Source organism: Perna viridis, chromosome 6 (genome assembly GCF_037379345.1).
Source record: "Perna viridis isolate PV_CMFRI_1.1 ecotype Kerala chromosome 6, ASM3737934v1, whole genome shotgun sequence".
NCBI classification, from domain to species: domain Eukaryota; kingdom Metazoa; phylum Mollusca; class Bivalvia; order Mytilida; family Mytilidae; genus Perna; species Perna viridis.
Genome location: NC_142450.1, coordinates 18,550,288 through 18,570,141, shown reverse-complemented (window position 1 = coordinate 18,570,141; position 19,854 = coordinate 18,550,288). Strand labels below are relative to the sequence as shown.

Sequence of the window (19,854 nt, the reverse complement as noted above, 5' to 3'; positions counted from 1 at the left end):
CATCCCCGAAATTAGGATTGTTTAAAGATAATACGTCATATATATAGTGGAAACTGAGATTGAAGGACATAGCCAAACCATATTCTTCCTTTCTGATCAGATCAGCTATAAAGTCAGCCCCATAAGAGTGAAGAAATAGGTCAACAAGTAAAGGAGAACAATTTGTTCCCATTGGAATGCCGACCGTTTGTTGAAAAACACGTCCACCACACTGGACAAATATGTTGTCGATTAAAAATTCCAGCATTTTGTGAACATCTTCCTCTGTATGTTTGGAAGATGATTTGGAATTATTTCTTACAAAGTATGAGGAATCTCTACCAAGAACTATATATTTGTATCTAGGTGTACCATCTTTTTTGGAAAAACAACGATGTATTATGTTTTAAAGTCGGGATTTTAACTGAGTATGGGGAATAGAAGTATACAGTGTTGAAAAATCATAGGTTTTAATGCTATTATATTCAGATAATAGTCTTGAACTGATTGTCTCCAAAAGATCTTTCGAATTTTTCAGAATCCACATTGAATTAATACCACTACGAGAGTAACAAGTGTTGTGGTAGGACTGCAGACCCTCTTTGACAGTTGTGAGTATAGAAGTGAAAAGTTTTGAAAGAGGTTTGGTGGTACATGTTGCAGATCCAGCTATGAAACGTTGTTTGTATGGAGTTTAGGAATCCAGTACATAGACGGTAAATCACAATCCTCGTCCTTGGTAGAGAGACCAAAAGAGGATAGCACAGATTTATGGTTTTTCACAATCTCTTCTTTGGAGAGAGTGGTAGCAGTATAGGTCCTATCACTGCTATTATTTTCTACGTCTACCTCTGATAATAAACAATGGATATAAAACGTTTTGCAGATAAAAACAATGTTATTTTGGGCTTTGTCTGGTGGTACGACAACATATTTTTCATTAATAGTAGACAATGTTTTTGCTACATCGGGGTCTTTGAAAACTGATGTAGCCTTGGCACTCATTGACCTACTTAAAACTTTCATTCATTTCAAAATTAAAGACTTTACGGTCTTTAACCACTCTGACAGAAAATCAATGTCTTCTTGTTGTCGTTGTATCCATTTTCTTGCATAGTCCTCGACGCCATCCATAAGAACTTTAAAGTTATAATTCCAATTCATGGAGCGTGGTTCACGGTACGTAGGACCTTTAGAAAGGATATTACGCAGAGATTTTTTTTCGATTATGGTTAAATCTCCCGTAACGACGTGACCAAATGGACCACATTTGAATGGAGAGGTTTTGCAAGAACAGTCAAGTGGTTTAGCCTTGAAGTCCTCAATCTCGAAGTTCTGCAATAGCCTTTAATAATTGAAAATGTTGGATGCAATGGGTGTAGTATAGGAATATGAAATGATTGGTATGACTTTGTCTTTGAAATATGGGGGAATTTTGTTGGTAACGTTTTTGTGATGGAGGATGTTAGCCAAATTAATTGCATCTATACCTTTGTTGACAAACGGCAGTGGAAGAAATGATCGTTTTTCTTCAACTTGACTTTTCACACAAACTGGTTTAAAGAGTCTGTGGAAACCAATATTCAAAATGAACCAATATCCAACTTGTAAAATAACTGAATCCATTTTAATTGTTCTTTTTTAGACATTATGCCTGCTGTGTGTGTTATATTGATACTAGTTCTGACAATGTCTACTGCAGGTAAATCAAAATATATATGCAAACGTTATACACACTTTAGACTTTAAAGAAGTTATGATTCGTTTTCTGAATTTAGAATTAAATTCTGCCAAATGTATGTATTTCTACACCGAAGTTGGAATCATGATTTTGAATCGGTGTAAACATTCTGAGTCTGGGAACAACTCTCGTATAAATGAATGAGACTCTTAAAATTTTGTCACATGTTCAAATACCAGACAATGAAGGTTGGTATTGATTTTTGAGTTTTGACCTAAACTGTGAAGCAAAAAGAGGCTAAAAGGTGCCAAAATATTTGCATGATATATACACAAGTGTCTTCATCTCTACTTGACCCACTTTGTTCAATGTCAACAAACGTCAAGCTTAGATTGAATATGACTTAAACCATTAAAGAAAAGATGATAAGAAGGAGCATATTAAACCCAAAACACTGTTCTTGTACCCTTCGTAACTCGCAAGGGGGGTTTAGATTTTTAACTGGATGTTTCGTCAGGAGAATCAATATTAACTCTCAATAGACTAATGTGTCATCAGAATGGTGAGACCGTAAAAGGTATTGAATAAGTACTAGCATTGCGTGAATCGTACGTCGTGGTGGATATGATAAATATTTACTTCTTCAAAAAAACAATTGGTTAACAACATGAGTAAAATTTCCTTCCTTTTATAGCTAATGGATTCTGACCGCAAAAGTCATCGTTGTATTGATTTTGTTGGTGCAACATCCATCGTTTAAGAAATAAGTACAAAAGATGCTGAACATGCACTTTTCCTAGTGTTCTCATACTTACTAGAGTGTAAGTGTCTGGATCTATAAGAAATTGAAATTCGTTTGTATCTATCTACACTTTCTCCACTGTTCTGTGTACAACCTCAGCGGTCGTATCGTTAGCACTTGCCTTTAGTTTAATATTATATCATAATCACATAGCTTAAACTTAATTTTGTAAGTATATTATTTTTCTTTATTCAGAAGTGTCAATATCTTCAGTCAGATCATCGTATGAAAATCAAGAGCCAGTTATACTAACATGTACAGTACCAGACTTCAATGGCATTGTATTGTTGCTTCAAAATGGAAAAGCAAAAGTTGAATGTTTTCCCGCTGTAAGGTGTTTTCTTTCAGAACAACAATACTCAACTCAAATAATAGGAACAACAAGGCTCGACTTTATAATTGCTTCTTTTGATCATACCCGCGATGTGGGAATTTGGATGTGTAAATACGGAGATATTGCGTCTCCTGGATTAATTCTATCTCTGGCAGGTAAGTGTCTTATAATATTAATGTTGAAGAAAAATAAAAACTGTTCCAAAGTTACAATTTTTTTCTTATCACTTTCAAATTGATGATAACCTTTTTAAATCGATAGAAACATTTAAGTAATTACGTTGTATCCTGTACACTTAGCACGAAAAGTGAAATCTGCTTTAAAAAAAAACATGTAATAATACTCTTCTATGGTGTTAATTACTTTTTATATCATTTAGATAGAAATATCATTTAGATTGCAACCAGTTGTTTCGTAATAATTGTTACCATAGTTATCAAATGCCAAAACATGTTCATGTACTGGACAGAAGCAATCTACATTCGGGATATGAGGAAGACTATGTAAATAGATTACTTAGAGTTCAGTATATCAGGTTATTAAAAATAAAACACAATATTCCTAGTCAGTCAGTTTCTTATTTTCCTTTGACGCAAACCTCAAGGGTTTTATTTCAAACACAATATTGAATACAATAATCAACAATACACTTAGTATGGGAAGGAACAAAACATATTTTAATCAGATATGAACTAAGATGTAATCACCAAAAAAAAAATTTCTGTGTTTTCAAACTTTTTTGTAATTTTGTTTATATTCTTATCAAAATAGCATTCAAACCTATGATTTTTCTACACTGTATACTTCTATTCCCCGTACTAAGTTAAAATCCCGACTTAATAACATTACACATCGGTTTCACTCCAAAAAAGATGGTACACTTAGATACAAATATATAGTTCTAGATGGGGATTCCTCATACCTTGTAAATATAATTCCAAATTATCTTTCAAATATATGTCTAAATTCTGCTATTCATATTGTTGAATTTCTAAACGCAACTATCTTTAATTTAAGTCAATCAAAGATAACATCAGGGTCTTAAAAACTTAGGTTATCATACTTTGAATCATCTGACAAATGTTCATGCTTACATTTTTGTACCTTGAACAGATTTTAGAATATGTTACCACATGTTTCCTCTATTAAAGACAATCTTGTGAAACAAGAAAACTACAATGTTTGGCACTGCACATCTGAGATAAAAAAAAAGAAATGTATGTAGAATTCAATCAAAGGCTGACCTTAAATTTGTTGTGCACTATTTTCACATCTGTAAAGATGACAGTCCGCTCATTTACATAAACAAATACCTACTGTGTACATTTGACTATTGTCTTTCTACTGACATACATGTTTATTTAAAAAGATCATACTATCCAAATATGAGAACCATTTAAAAATATGTCATCTTCTTAGTTTGTTTTTGAAAGAATACAAACCTTACTTAATTTTGATTTCATCATTTTTAAACAGTAAATGAATTTTAATATTTGAAATAATTTAATTTAAAATTGAAGGAAAGAGTAACTTATACGGATAAATGAACGTATAAATGAACAATAAATAAATAATAGATTTGTGAGCAATTTCAAACAAAGAGTATATAACTCGCTACTTATCACAATTTATGAAAATATACGCTAGACAAACTCAATATAACGTGCAACAACTAGGCAGACCCTATTAATCCCATAGCAATGGTATATGAATTTCAAAATCAGTCTCAATCTGCCTGTGTACGAAACAAGTGCGCCGTACTCACAATTGTTTTCATTTTGTGTAAAAATCAAGAAATTTAAAAGAAACCATGTAAAGATAAAGCCAACTTAGGAAAAACAGACATACACACAAAGAAAAATAAAAAAAAAAAAAAATAACTCGAACAAGGATACAGAAGTAACTGGGCAACGTGGTCTCAACTATTAACAGGGAGCAAAAACCAGGTTTACCGGTGGTGAAAGTGTCCATTGCTTTTCTAGAAACTTTCTTCGCATCGCCTATAACATGCCACGCACAAAATAATAAAAGTAACCATGACAAAATGTACAAATTGGTTTTCATTGTGCAGACATTGTACACTATAATGATTCATAACGACAACAACAAAACATATTAAGCAATGCTTTTAAGCCTGTAGCAACATACACCTGTTCAAGAGAACCCTAACTGTAAGAAGTCTAGCACGGTTCAAAAAGTGGAATTCCGCGTATGTTTGACAGAACTCTGCAATGAAATATCAGTTGTGATATAAAATCTCTATACGCAGGTGCTGAAGGGAAGTCACCTAAGATGTAAGCATGAATGCCAGTACAAGATGAGAAGTTATTGCGTTTGTCGTACTTTTGGTCTTGCGATTTTCCTTTACTTCGAGCTCTTAATGTAAACTAAGATTGTTTAACGACAATACGTCATATATTAACGAAAACAGAGATCAAAGAGCCTGACTAAATGATGCTCCTTCTTTTGAATGAGAACAGCTACAAAGTCAGCGTCACCGCACTTTGACAACTTTTTCTTCGGAATATTTTTTTTTGTACAAAGTATGTAGAGTGTAGAAGAATAGGAGTTTAAGTGTTGAAAAATGGTTAAGCTATTTGACGTGTTTAATCTTGCTGAAACTCTCATACTTACTTTTCCTTTTTTCCTTGTTGAAGGTAAAACAGCCGCTCTTATGTAATTTATACCGATACATTATAATTAAATGAAATTAGATTTAAAATGCACCCGAAAATTTGCATAGCCTATGTACTGCGGCTTAATTTTTAAGTGGTACAAACAATCGATTTAATTATCGATCAAAATTCCGACATAGTGAACTTTCCCGAGCCTTGCAAAGCTACCACTGCGCAGATGGAGCGACTCGTGTTGGTGCTATCGCAAAAAAAAGTCTTCATTTTTTGTACTGACATTCGAGTTATTTTTGGATATCCATATAAAATTTAAAAAAAATAAAAATTTTCTGCGACACTTTTACCAAAAAGATACCTAGCATATGTTTTACATAAATAATATAAATAATTCAAAAGTGATTGTCATAAATCAAATACACATTTCAGTTTAATAATAGTGGCCGTGTTCCCTCTGTACAGCAGAAGTCTGTGAAAGCGCATTCATGCACAGCTGTGTTGATACATATAAATGCTTTATTATTCTATAACTTATTATTCTAACGAACAATTCAAACTGATCAAGAATAAAATCTTGAAATTGCAATTCAAGGGCAGATTCGAAAACGATAATGTCTGTTTCAGAAATTTTTGAAGAAAATAAAACAGGGAACTGAGCAGAACATAAGGTCAGATCAATGTCCCAAAAAGTAAACAAAATTCCCCGCACCAAAAACTACACTGCTAATCACTGCATTCATCAATTACTAGTATACGTGATCATCGCCCATTACAATAAACATGATTTAGTTGACACGCTTGTTGCTTAATTGTATACCCGACAGCTTAGACTATTAATTATCGACTGAGTGCATATGAAAGGTTCAAGGTACATAAGGCCCTGTTCGTGATGGAAAAAAATGAGAAGAAATTAAAGGAAAAGTATTAGGTATATAGTCTGCACAATAAATAATTTATAAACAAATGCCTGCACTTGTACATACTTGTATAAAATGCTTTGCTATTATAACCTTAAACCAAACGGGACGGGCCTGTGAAATGATCAGACACAAACGTGATAGCAGGATGCAGCTGCAAGTCGAAAATGTTTAATTTCTGAAATAACACCCAACAAAATACATTTGAATATACAGAATATATCATTAAACGCAAAATAAGTTTTGACAATCCAAACATGTCTGATTAAATGCAAATAAGTCCTTAAAGGTCTGAATAAACGCCAGATGAGTTTATTCAGTCAACAAACGTCTTAATAATTGCAAAATAAGTTTAATCAGTCCAAAAACATCTGATTAAAAGCAAATTGAGTTAAGTCGGTCCAAAGTTTAGACAGTCGAAAAGTGACTTACACGGTCAAACCTTAATTAAGACAGTTGATACAAAAGACTGTACTAACTTTTTTGGTCAAAATCAATCTTTTGTCAGTCAATATCAGCCATATATAGACATTATCACATTATCATTTAAAACACGACTGACTATGGTATCATCTGCTTTTCTTGACATACCGCCGAGTGTTTCTGGGGTGGAAACAGGAATCACAAAGTATAGAAAACAATGAAATAGTTTCACATATAAAATTGAAGATAAGAAATACATACGAATGCACAAAACTAAAAGCAGAAACCATCCTACAGAATGGTATGCATGCCCTGCTTCATCAGTTTTTCGTCTCCAATTACTTGTGAAATTAAATACATTTGATTTGTTAGAGAAACCTCAAAGCAAAGTTTATAACAAAATATACATATAGGTTCTTAGATGAAAATTTAGATGATTATTTATTTTCGTAAAATTGCAATGAAAAGTATACAGTCCTTGTAAATGTTCTTTTTTTGTAGAATAATGCAACTTACAATGTCATACAACTTAATGCAATAAAATTACAAAAGGAATACGTAATATTGATATTCTAGGTTTTATAAGGATTAATAATAAACAAAATGAACCTCTTAATACTTTTGAAAAGTTGCTCGACTTCTTATTTATTTGACAGTTTTAAATGATAATTTGTTCTTTTAAATTATCCTTTGGATCATATACGTGTCAATGTGGTTATATTATGTCCATAGCCTTAACTAGGTCCTACAAATAACTGTAAACACGCATGTAACTCAAACTTTTTCAAAATGAAGGGTCGTCGTCAAAGCACTGTTTTCTGTACTTTTCAAAACTTCCCACAAAGACTGTATTAGTAGGTACATGATGTATACCTCTTTTGAACAGACAAAACAACAGATTAGAAGTTTGCCCAGTCTAATTATTTACGAATACATTGACTAAAGTTACTAATGTGAAAAAGATGTTAAAAAACATTGTACACCGTCGATGGGGTGACTGATTTTCTGAACAGTTCGATTAAACATGTTTCCAGAATCTTGAAAAGTAAGAAGGGGACGTCATTCAATTATAGTATGAATTAAACTGAGTAAACATTTTTTTTTCAATTTCCCTCGAAGAAAAGGCTATAATGAAGGTTGTTTTCCAGAAATAGTTTTATACATCATCTTCATCTTGAAACGTATATCATATCAACTTTATACTCCATGTACAAATATAGAAACAGTTATTCTCTATTTTAGCTCTGGTAACATCTGCGTATTTACTACCAGGTGGCTCGGACTCCACTTTACGTGTCATATTGGGGGAGACGCAAGACATCACTTGTACAACAAACCCTAGTCGTCCTGCTGCCTGGATTCTGTGGTACATCGGGGAACGTAACTTAACCAATGATTCTGTGCTACAACCACCACAACAAGACGAAACTAAATTTATATCCTCAAGTAAACTGACGTATACAGGGAATGAAGCTGACCATGATAAGTCTTTGCACTGTGAAGCTGTCAACATTGAGGGGAAGCAACCAGCCAGTTCTAAAATGTTATACATTTATGTGCAAGGTAAGTTGTAAAATGATCTGTACTCTGAGACTCCTAATCATATGCAGTAGAAGTTTCTTATTGTGTTAATATCCTTCATTGTAAAAATACATCTTTAAAAAAAACGCTGAAACATGGTGTTTTCATAACATTTTGTTTGGATGTAACAATAAAGTAGACAATAGTTGCTAAAACACAACGCAACGTAATATGAATATTTTGCTAAAACTTCATTGTCACTAACACAAACTGGTATTTTTTCGAGTTTGTGATGAAAACTCCCGTTATCAGTTAAATTAAATTTTGTGATGCAATCTACCCTTCCCAAAATGATATTCCCTACAACAAAAAACAATTGATGTATTTTAGCAAAGCCATCCAGAGTAGGAGGCAAATAAATTTCTGCCACACAAACAGTGCGATCAAGTCAACGCCGCTTAAGAAAACACTCTACCTTGCGCATAACTGCTTAACGCTATTTTGAAGTATCTAATTGCAGTGCTACCTTACCCCAAAAGGCTGCATTGCAAATTTATGAAAAAAAACACTAAATCCCTATAGACAATATCATCATAGATCAGTTACTGCTAAATCAACCCTTTTAACTATATTGTTCCAACAGTGGAGTTCGAATATAGTTGCAATTTTTTAGTGACTTAAGAACACTTTCATAATGTATCAGATGTCTTTGTTCTGTCATTTTTATTTTAATTTAAATTCAGAGCCAAACCACGTTGTGTTTATACTTGTATTACTCGTCATGTTTCGGCATTTATGGTTGAATTATTCTGCAAAACGAATTATACAATATAAAAATTTGTTTATTTTATATCATTATCATCCAGTATATGTGTTCCTCTATGGTCTTCAATCGGACTGATTTTCTTGGTATTTCTGTAAATTGAAACACTTTTTTATTTCATGGAAATGTAAGATACGCAAAAATACCTCAATACTAATGTATTTCTATAGTGTATGTACTCCAAAAAAATATCCGGCCAGTAGTGTTTGTTTATCTTTATTAATCTTTTTTAATCGACGAGGGTTAAAAATGCCGAGAGTTTGGAAGCCATCTGTGTCATATTGTTTTTTAATACTAAAAGTGTTTGAAGAATTCGGACACTGGTGGTTACTACTGCCTTTGTTACCTTTTCATAATTTGGTAAGACTATTCAGTTTTCTTCTGTCTGCCGATTTCTAAGTTAATTCAACAATATTGGAAAGAAGCTCTTGAATAATTCATGAATATAAGCACGATTAAGTCAAATTTCTCATTTATGCTACAACGATTTGATTTTTTTTAAATTTTATGAAATTACCAATTGCATGTATAAGACTTTTTCATTATTTTTGTTGTTTACAATATAACATGTATAAAGGTGCTCCAACTTACTACATATGTACAAAGTCACATTAGTTCTTCGCGTTGAACAAGCTGGTTTTATCAGTTTTAATCTTTGGAGTACCGATATGTTAAATCTGGACGAAAACAACGATTAATAACAAGACAGTATTACTTGTCCCAAATCCTTCAAGTATTTATTAACTAATCTATAACATTTTAGTGCCATTGACTGTTGTAAATATCAAGCCTGTCGGAGTGAACAATGTTATAGTGGTTACGATAGGAGAAAGACAAGTACTCACCTGTGCAACAGATGACAGTCGTCCCGCTGCCTGGATACAATGGTATATCGGAGAACGTAATGTCACAAATTATTCCGAACCACAACCACCAGAGCAAGTCGGAACTAAGTTTATATCATTTAGTAAACTTAACTATACAGGGAATGAATCTGACCACCAAATGTCTGTTTACTGCAACGCTGTCAACATTGACGGGAGACATAACATCCAGTCTTTAATGAAAACAATATTCGTACTTTGTAAGTATCAATATGTCTCATTTGAAATGAAAGTATAAAAAAGGGTTATACATTTCATACTATAGTATATGTAATATAAAGAAACACTTGTACAATTTGTACTTTCTATTTCTTTTGCTGCAAACGCTGAACTTTAAGACGTGGTGTGCAACTTGTCAATTTGAACATATGCATTTATATATGCATGTTAAAGCAGCAATTAATATTTTGATAAAGCTTGATTGTGAAGCTTGTTCGCGCCAACATTTGACCGATTACATTACTAGCGATGCCTTATTTTGATACTTGGTGGCGGCGAAAAAATAAGATATCAGTTAGGTTCGTACCATACGTTGTCCGTTAAATGAATACTTAGATATTGAACCTTGCGAGTTTGTATATCCAGGAAGGCTGACCTACTAATCGTATATAATTTACATAATCTTAAGTAGGGTTTGAAATCAAATTAAAAGAGTTTAACAAAAAAATCTTGTCATTTCTTATTATTTCTACCATGGAAACGTAATCATTTGCCAAGATGTAGATTATGTAATTAAATTAAGAAAACAAGTATTTAAAATGTTGAATCAAGTATTTTTCTTTTTCAATCTTCAATTTAAAAGTACAAAACTATGTCAACATAGCAATCAGAGTACAAAATATCTACCACCGTGCAATATGAATTCTGCGTTATTTCTGTGATTTTTTGGTAGTATTTTTCAAACCCTGAGGAAAGTTGTAATTTTTCCTCCATGCCACCAAATATTTCAAGAAACTGGCACTGTTTTCAATTTCAAATATTTTCATTCAAGTTTATCTTGTATTTATACATTTTTATTGTCAAGCTTCCTTAACAATTTTAAGTCTAAAATACAATTCAGTCTAGGTTTGTAGTGGTGATGATATGTGCGCACTAATTCTAATAAGCAGTTACACTATTGTGTCTGAGTAGTACTACTTTTTTGTCTGACTCAGTCCAAAGTTCGATGGAGGTATTTGGCCATATTGACAAAAGCCATTGTCAAATTTCCATACAAGTTTTTAGTACACATTTACAAAGAAATCTGCAAAGCGGTGTTTAAATCTGAAACGAAATATAGTCATTTTAAAGAAGCTATGTACAAATTCCTTAGAAGTCTATAAAACGAACAATCTTAATTTTCAGAAAATTTCAGCAATGCATCATCATTCCAAAATAAAATTTTTGTGCTTTCTTGCGTAATTGTGTATTCTTTCTTGTTTTTAAGGATTTAAAAGGTGATGGGTATTGAGCTATGAATATTGCCTAAAAATATGAACTTTGATGTAATAACATCAAAATTATTCATAACAATGAAAAATATTTAAATATTAGGAAAATAATGTTTTGTGGCATTAGATCACTGTAGTGATGTCATAATGGTGCCACAATTACTCGTCATTAAACAAAAACTGCTGAGAATTGTGAATGTGTTTGTTGTTTTTTGTTCGGACATAATCTTCAAAAAACGATGTCCACTACCAAATAATTTTTTTTTTATTTTCACATATGGTAAACTTTGTAATAATGAATGCATTCGGTAAAACTAAAGTTATTTCTTGGCTGTGAACACCATTTCCTTGCCAAAAACAAATGACGAGAAAATGACCAAAGAGTACAAAGTTGACAGAATATGTTCATTTTGGTAAATTTCAAAGAGTAATCAAGGGAACCAAGGTTACAGCGGTAATCAAAAGAATGTAATCCAGGGACAAAGACCAGACATGGAAAACAGACATTCACAACAAAGAACATAAAGTAACTAAAATCATACATACAAAGTAACAAAAGTAAATGAGCAACTCGGACTCCACTAAACACTGGGAGCATGGACCAGGTGCACCGGTAGGGTAAGCGTCCTCTGCTTTTCTGGAAACACCCGCCGAGTTGCTCATGAAAAGTCGAGTCCGGGGTAGACAAACGAGGAAAGGAAAACTATGACCCGTTGAATACATCAGTTTTCATGGTGCTAATGGATACACCATAACGATCCACGAGTTCATGATGACGACCATACAACTTCTGTAGTGATGACTTCAATCTTGTAGCAACATAACCCGGTTCTAGAAGCCTATTTGTTAGAGTTCTAGCGCGATACAAAAAGTCTGCGTAGCTTCGGCAAGCTCTGGCATAACGCATGAGTTGCGATATAAACACTCCATACGCAGAAGCCGAGGAAAAAAGGAAAGTTAACAATTCTGAATGAAAAGTCATCACGTTTGTCGTAAAGTTTGGTCAATAGTTTTCCTTTACCATTGATTTCTAAGTGTAGGTCAAAATATGAGGCTGACTTCACAGTGTCTGTAGTATCCTTTATCTCAAATTCTTTTGGGTAGATGCGATGTATCAAATCCCCGAAATTAGGATTGTTTAAAGATAAAACGTCATCTATATAGCGGAAATTGAGATTGAAGGATCTGGCCAAACGATATTCTTTCTTTCTGATCAGATCAGCTATAAAGTCAAACTTTTTTCTGCCCTTTTAATGCCAGCATTATACGAAATCTTTATGTCTTCGTTTGTAATGGATTCAAGTCCCCAAGTTTACAAAAAATCCTTCAATACTTTATCATGAAGTTTCAGTTGAATTTTAGGCCAATGAGACCCTTGTTCACCCCTTTAGTTTAAGTTTGAAAATCCTTTCAGAATTAGCCTTTTTATGGCCATTTTAGTATAAGTACGGGAAAGTCAGCTCAATTTCTTTTTCTGAATCTTGAAGATAGAGTATGAATTGTGACGTCAAAGCATTATATATTGAATCTTTTCATAAAGTACGTGTTACATTTATTTATTTATTAAGATGACATGGAAGGGAAATACGATATGGGCGGGTAACCGGGCTTTTTCTTTTAGGAAAAACTCCTTAGCAACCAATAACCATTCTGCGGACATTAAGATGCTTGTTCCTTCTACAACCTCTCCTTCTCATCCATCTACACTATTATCACTTAGTTATCCTTCTAGTCAAAGTGCTCTAAGTAGTCCCTTAAAATAAAATGTATCGCAGAGCGAGTCTCTGTGGTTACAACGAATAAATGAAAAGGACTTTAGCCTTATGCAAGGCAGAGTTTTGACCGAAATCTATATACTAGCCCAGTGTTGAGTAATGCATGTACTTCGGTTAAACTTCTCAGCCCGAATAAGCCAAAAAATAATTATCATGATGGGTATTTAGGTGATGAAACAAAAAAATGTACATAACACATAATAATGATAGTCCATTCTGTATGGAACCATGTTATGACTTGTATAAAGAAGCTCAATGGGGTATAGGCAGCACAAAGTGCACATCTATAGCAGAACCTTATAAATATATACTAAAAATGACAAATATAAGGCAAGGCGAAAAGCCGCAGCAACAAATTAAGCCTTAAAACTGGGGTTATGAGTACGAATATAGGTATTGACAGCGCTCGGTTTATTATGATCAGTACTGGAATTAAACCAATGTCAAAGCAAAGAGTGTGTAAATGTAGGACTTGCTGAACATGAAATACTACAAGTTGTTTAAAGGTTTAAAAGTAGAAATGAAAATGTAGGTCTACATAAATACTGTTCAAATGGTTGGCACATACCAGATCGTAACTAAAAAAGGTAGACAAAATTAGAATAAAATCCATGAAAAAAAAAGGAACATGAAGAAGCATCATGACATATTTTGAATAAGTTATTATGGGTGGTAGCATTGTTGCGAGGACAGGGATATGAAGTAAAGTGTCCTGATCATGTACACTTACCGGCAAATACTAATCAATAAGAACTGATCAGGAAAACAACAAGAAGAAATTAGGTAATGAAATCGGTATTAAAATATGTAAACAGGATTTGTTAGTAGACTACATTATGCTCTGTCCAAAGAAAGGCTAATATAATACATTTGGGACAAAGTCAATGCAAACAAGGTTTAAAGGCCAAATTTAGTGCCAATATGTTTCCTGGTACTACTAAAGATAAAAATCAAGAAATAAAACTTTCTTTTCTGGTTGTCTCTAACAAACATTATAGCGGTGATAGAAGTAAAAAAATAATAAAGATCCACAGTTATAACAATGAATACCAACAGAAAGCAGGTGTTCATATTTAAAAGGTCACAACCTTCGAAAAACAGGGAATAATATTCTTACAACATAAGGCTTATAGGGTACGTGATTACTGGAATCAAAAACTTAAACGAGTTATCGTCCAAGCTTTCACGAAACCCACTACCAGGCTGTAGCAGTTGGTAAACAGTTTTCTGGAATTAATATGCATATGTGAATGAAGCTACATGTATGTTGTTTGTTGTATCACATATGCTTATAGCTGTTTTCATGCATTTTGGATGATGCTGTTTAAACGTTAATAAAGTTTTGTTATTTTTTTATGACAATGCAATAAGTATGTATTGCATATCATTAACTTACATGTAATTTTATTAAGTACTATTGAATGAATCAAAACAATTTTTTACCAAATCTGAAAAAAAAATTTTTTCCTGAATTAAAAATCTTTTTTTTAGAATTTTCTAAAATCATCAAGGAAACATATTTTCCTAACATTACTTTTGATTACACTACAGGGACATGTGGGTGTGAGGGCGGGCCCTTTTACCCATTTTCTATTCATTTTCTTTAACAATTCTCATCAGATAAAAAAAAAAAACAAAAAAAAAAAACAGTAAGACTGTAATTCGTCAAACGCAATGAGCAAAAAAAAAATAACCTTACAGTTTAAATTTCAATTTATAGTCAGACTCTTCTCCATGGTCCATACACTTTTGAACAAAAACACATCTGTGACGTTGATTATTGATTGCGTGTGCTTCAGTGTTTATGCTTTCCGGTCTGATGTACAGAGAGTTTTGTCATAGATGAGGATCTGATGTACTGTCTTAGTTTTTTGAGCTAACTCAATAATTTTTCCAAGTCTTGGAACATTATTTTTTCCTCTTTCCACTTAGCTCAGCTTTATTGAGTACCAATACATGTACATATAACGTTTACTTATTTCAGTTCGACAAAATCAATACACATTTTCTATTGTACGATACATAACTAGACTCTGACAAATTCAGGAATTTTTGTCATAAAAAAAGGTCATTAGAGGAAGTTATTGTAAAATATTGTCATAAAATGTAGCTATTTAAGTCAAATTTACCTTAAAACGTCCTCGCTTATCTTTTTTGTAAAGTATTCTTACTTCTGATATGACCAATAATTTTCCGGTTATGACACTTTAACATCCAAATGCTATTTAACTACTACTGGCAAATTCAGGCTGCACATGATGAGGGAGGTTTGGCGCGCTGGAAAACATAAATTTAACCCACCATTTCGTTCATTTCGTTCGGAGTGCATCTACAGTCATGAACATTACGGTACATGTATGATTACCTCACAAAACCAAAAAATGCAACAGTGCTTCTTGCTTAAAATACAATATTGTCTATAATATTCGTAAGATTTCTTATCCTGTAAATGTGTTAGAAATTCGACAATTGAAAGTCAATATAAATAAAATATCTATTCAAAATTCAATTAGGATAACAATGAAATTAACGTAGTAATAGGAGAAAAAAATGTAAAAGACTATAACATAGATCATAACAAATTGTAAAAAGAAACTGATAGTGTTACGTCTAATCACAAGGTTCAACTAGTCAGTTAAGGTGATCTAAAAATTGTTCTAATTTTTATACAAATACCTAACACTGTCATATTAAGAAAGTTAAACAGTATGTTATCCAGCCATGTTTAATGCAACAGAATTTACATCTTGCAAGATATGGCTGGTTACTCTACATGGTTTTCTTAAACATAATTTTAGTAGATAAAATACACCAAAACAAATTATGTATATTGCAAATTTCTATATGCTGTAACAGCGAATAAAGTGTTACATGATTCAGTTCCAGTTTCAACGGCAAATGTGGCGTTTACCAATGACAGCGGTGTATTCAATGTTATATCAGGAAAGAAACGTGAGTTAACTTGTACGACAGACGCCAGCCGTCCTGCTGCTTGGATATATTGGTATATTGGGAGACGTAATGTCACCAAAGATGCCATACTACAAATACGACAAGACGGTACAAAATATATATCATCTAGTATACTGACGTACACTGGAAATGAAGCTGATCATAACAAGTCGGTATACTGTGAAGCCGGTAATGTTGAGGGCAAACAGAATATACGGTCTTTAAATAAGAATGTATTCATAGCAGGTACACATATCTTAAATGTAAAAATGAATGTTCATTATATGAACGTCATTGTTTTTTTTTTATGTATAATGATTATTAAAACATTATCATTATTGTTTTAATAGCTTATCATCATGGCGAAAATACACGAAATAGTATATACAGTCAGTTGCAACACACGAACTTAAAATTCAAAAATGAAATATAAAATTCGAAAAGTAAAACCCTTAAAGACAACCGAAAAATTGTTTTTGTCATGATTTTAGAAGAATATGCCTTAGGTGTAGTTTCTTGGTTCACACATTAAAGACATTTGTTGTGGAGAATGTTTAAGACTTTCGTCTGGAAAAGCTTAAGCCAATAATTACCATTTTCTAATTAAATAAATTAATACATAAATAAATATAAAATCATATCCATCGTCGTATTAAAAGGCAATACAGAATTTCCGCAATCGTGTACCTCCGTGTCGACTCACTTCCGTCAGAATATTTGTTTAGCTATTCATAAGTCTTGTCTTACATTCTACATATATAGGACGTCGCTGACGCTCAATGCATATCATTTTTTATGTTTAAAACTATATAAACTTGTTGTTAAGAAACATATTTTCAACCAACACAAACCTTTGATTTATTGATATGTCGATTGTATCGATTCAATTTTAATTTAATAGTACATGTTATGAACTTTTGGTAATAGTGTAAAAACTGTCCGAGCCTCAAATTTTGGTTGGTTTACTATTTCAATTGCAGGTGTGAAATTTGTTTTTCTTTTAAATTGTCATCAACATTATTTTAGTATCGATTGGATCAGTGAATATCACAACAAGTGGCTTTGACAAAAATGTTAATGTTGTATCAGGAAAAACACAAGAATTAACGTGTACAACAGACGCCAGTCGTCCTGCTGCTACCATACAATGGTACATCGGGGGACGTAATGTCACCAATGATGCCGTACCACAACCACCAAAACAGGACGGAACTATGTATATATCCTCTAGTAAATTACTGTATACAGGGAAAGAAGTTGACCATAATAAGTCTGTGTATTGTGAAGCTGGAAATACTGAAGGCGGAAGGAAATTCAAATCTGTAGAGATGAATATTTATATACAAGGTTAGGTTTTAAAAATAATGTAAAGTTGTGTTTATATAATCATAGATTAACATTCAGTCCATTGTTATTGAAGGCCAGTTTTGTGGTTAGTTTAGTGAGTACTTGTTTGTAATATATAGTACACGTATCTCACATTTGGACATATCACGAATAAATATATAAAAACAACATGATAGATGGTTTCAAACTCAAAAATTAATTTATTATTTTTGATTATATAGAACTGCCATATCCAGTTCAAGACTTAGTAGCTGTGTGTGAATATAACGTTCTGTTTGTTGTATGGAAATCAGAATTCAATGGAAGAAGCAAACAGATATTCAACGTTTTATGGAAGAGCCCAACGAGTAACTCGACATCCCGATCAAATATGATTCTGGATCCCGGACGTGGTTTTTATGTACATTATACTTCTACTACAATAAAACCAGGCTATTACTATATCATTTTTATTGAAAGTCAAAACAAACACGGCAAACAACGTTCGCAGTCTGTAACAACTTACTGTAATTCAACAAGTAAGTCAACCTTAGTCATTTAACGTTTCTGTTTTGTTTCTACATAATTCAAAACATATGTATTGTAAACGCATACTATCTAATATCAGTATAACATGTAACAAAAAACTGAAAACACTGTAGGGTTTAAGAATTGGTTATTATAAGAGAAGATTCAACCCCAAAGTACAACTTAAAAGGTTGTTCATCTTTAAATATAGTCCACAACTCTCATTTAACATCATGGAATTTCCTTTTACGTCTTTGCATTTGTGTCTCGTGTGGCGTAATACATGTTTGTATAATTTGTGTCTTTTAGAGGGAATACTTGTGTTATGTGAATTGTTATTTATGTCAAAAGAAAAAAAATGCATTTTACTTGTTGTTTTGGATCGGCTTATCTTATTAACCCTGCTACTTTTAAAGTCATACATATTGATATTTGCTTAAACGACACATTCATTAGTATAAATTTGTGAGGTTTGATTCGTTTGAACTTGTGTAACCCGCACAAATAAAATTAACAAAATTTTGGCGAACAAAACCTTGTACTGGTATCGATAAATCACTTCATCTTTGTAACTTATGAAATGTTTTTTATTCCAATTGAGGATTTATCAGACAGACAAACTTGAGTAAATGGTATTCGTAGGATGCTGTATAATTGTACTAATTGTAATCTTGTTTGGCCTGATCTGTTTGATCTTAATTGCTAAATATAGAAATGGAACTTTTGTAAACATCTCGCTTTGTTAATAGAATTTTCTAGAATTTGTAAACAAACAAGTGTTGTTTATCTGACTCATTAATGATTAATTGTTTTCTAAAATATTCTAGAAAGTTCTTAATATTTCTAGATTTTTATGGTATTTTATATAAATACTGGACATCTGAAAAGAAATTAGAAAGTTGGACGAATTAGTAAACTTTCCAGACTGTATATTGATAAGTAACTTTTGTAATTATAATTACTATACAAGCAACTTGTTAAATTTAATTAAAATTATAGAAATTGCAATTTGTCTCATGTTGGCTGAATCTTTCTAAGAGGTTAATTCTGACATTGACATTTTTGTTGTAACAGAAATTGGGAGCTCATCCGGGATCCACATTTAAAATATTTTAGTTGATTATTTAGTAAGCTAACAAGAAACAAAATGGTTTTTGTTGCTCAGGCCTTTTTGACAAGATGAATTGGATCAGCTGAAAAAAATAACTAAACGATGATTTAGTGTTGCTTACCAAACATTTACAAATTGACTTTAAAGTTTCAACGAGAAAACAAACTATTAAAAATCTGTTAATTGACAAAATGATTAAACTTGACATTTTTGGAGAAGATGCTCTTGACATGAAAATAGAAAATTTAGACATGATTAAATTGTAACAAATGGAATTGGACCATGAACTTAAAGTCGAACAATTACAAACGGAAATGGACTTGCGAGAAAAAGAACGAGAAATGCAAGAAAAGAAAGAACATGAAGAAATGAATTAAGAGAAGCAGAATTTAACATGCGAGAAAAAGAACTTGATATTCAGAAAGACATAGAACTTGACAAGATTAGGCAAGATCATGTCTGTACACCAAGTAACACTAAATCTGAGTCAGTATCAGAACGGTTTGATGCAGCTAAACATATACGTTTGGTACCTAGATTTTCATAAAAAGCTGTAGATACGTATTTTCCTCTATTTGAAAAATATGCTCAAAATCTGAAATGGCCAAAACCCATTTGGTCTGCAATGCTTCAAAGTGTTTTCATTGGCAGGGCTGCTGAAGTTTATTCAGTTCTTTCATCTGAACTAAGTTCTGATTATGACATTGTAAAGAGAGAGGTTTTGAAGGCTTATGAGTT

General features: G+C 32.4%; 1 protein-coding gene across 6 annotated transcripts in view; it reads left to right on the top strand.

Annotated features, from left to right (window-relative positions):
• LOC148613931 (nephrin-like) overlaps positions 1–19,854 on the top strand; it is a 34,236-nt gene that overhangs the window by 1,885 nt on the left and 12,497 nt on the right. For all 6 annotated transcript variants that reach the window (XR_015923511.1, XM_088587645.1, XM_088587642.1 and 3 more), the window contains exons 2-8: positions 1,625–1,681; positions 2,658–2,951; positions 8,009–8,329; positions 9,874–10,194; positions 16,080–16,397; positions 17,178–17,498; positions 17,720–18,016. Coding sequence is in view for 5 of the 6 variants with exons in the window: in XM_088587645.1 (XP_088443771.1) it covers positions 1,630–1,681; positions 2,658–2,951; positions 8,009–8,329; positions 9,874–10,194; positions 16,080–16,397; positions 17,178–17,498; positions 17,720–18,016 (1,924 nt within the window). In the remaining variant the exon portion in view is untranslated. The remainder of the gene's footprint in view (positions 1–1,624; positions 1,682–2,657; positions 2,952–8,008; positions 8,330–9,873; positions 10,195–16,079; positions 16,398–17,177; positions 17,499–17,719; positions 18,017–19,854) is intronic.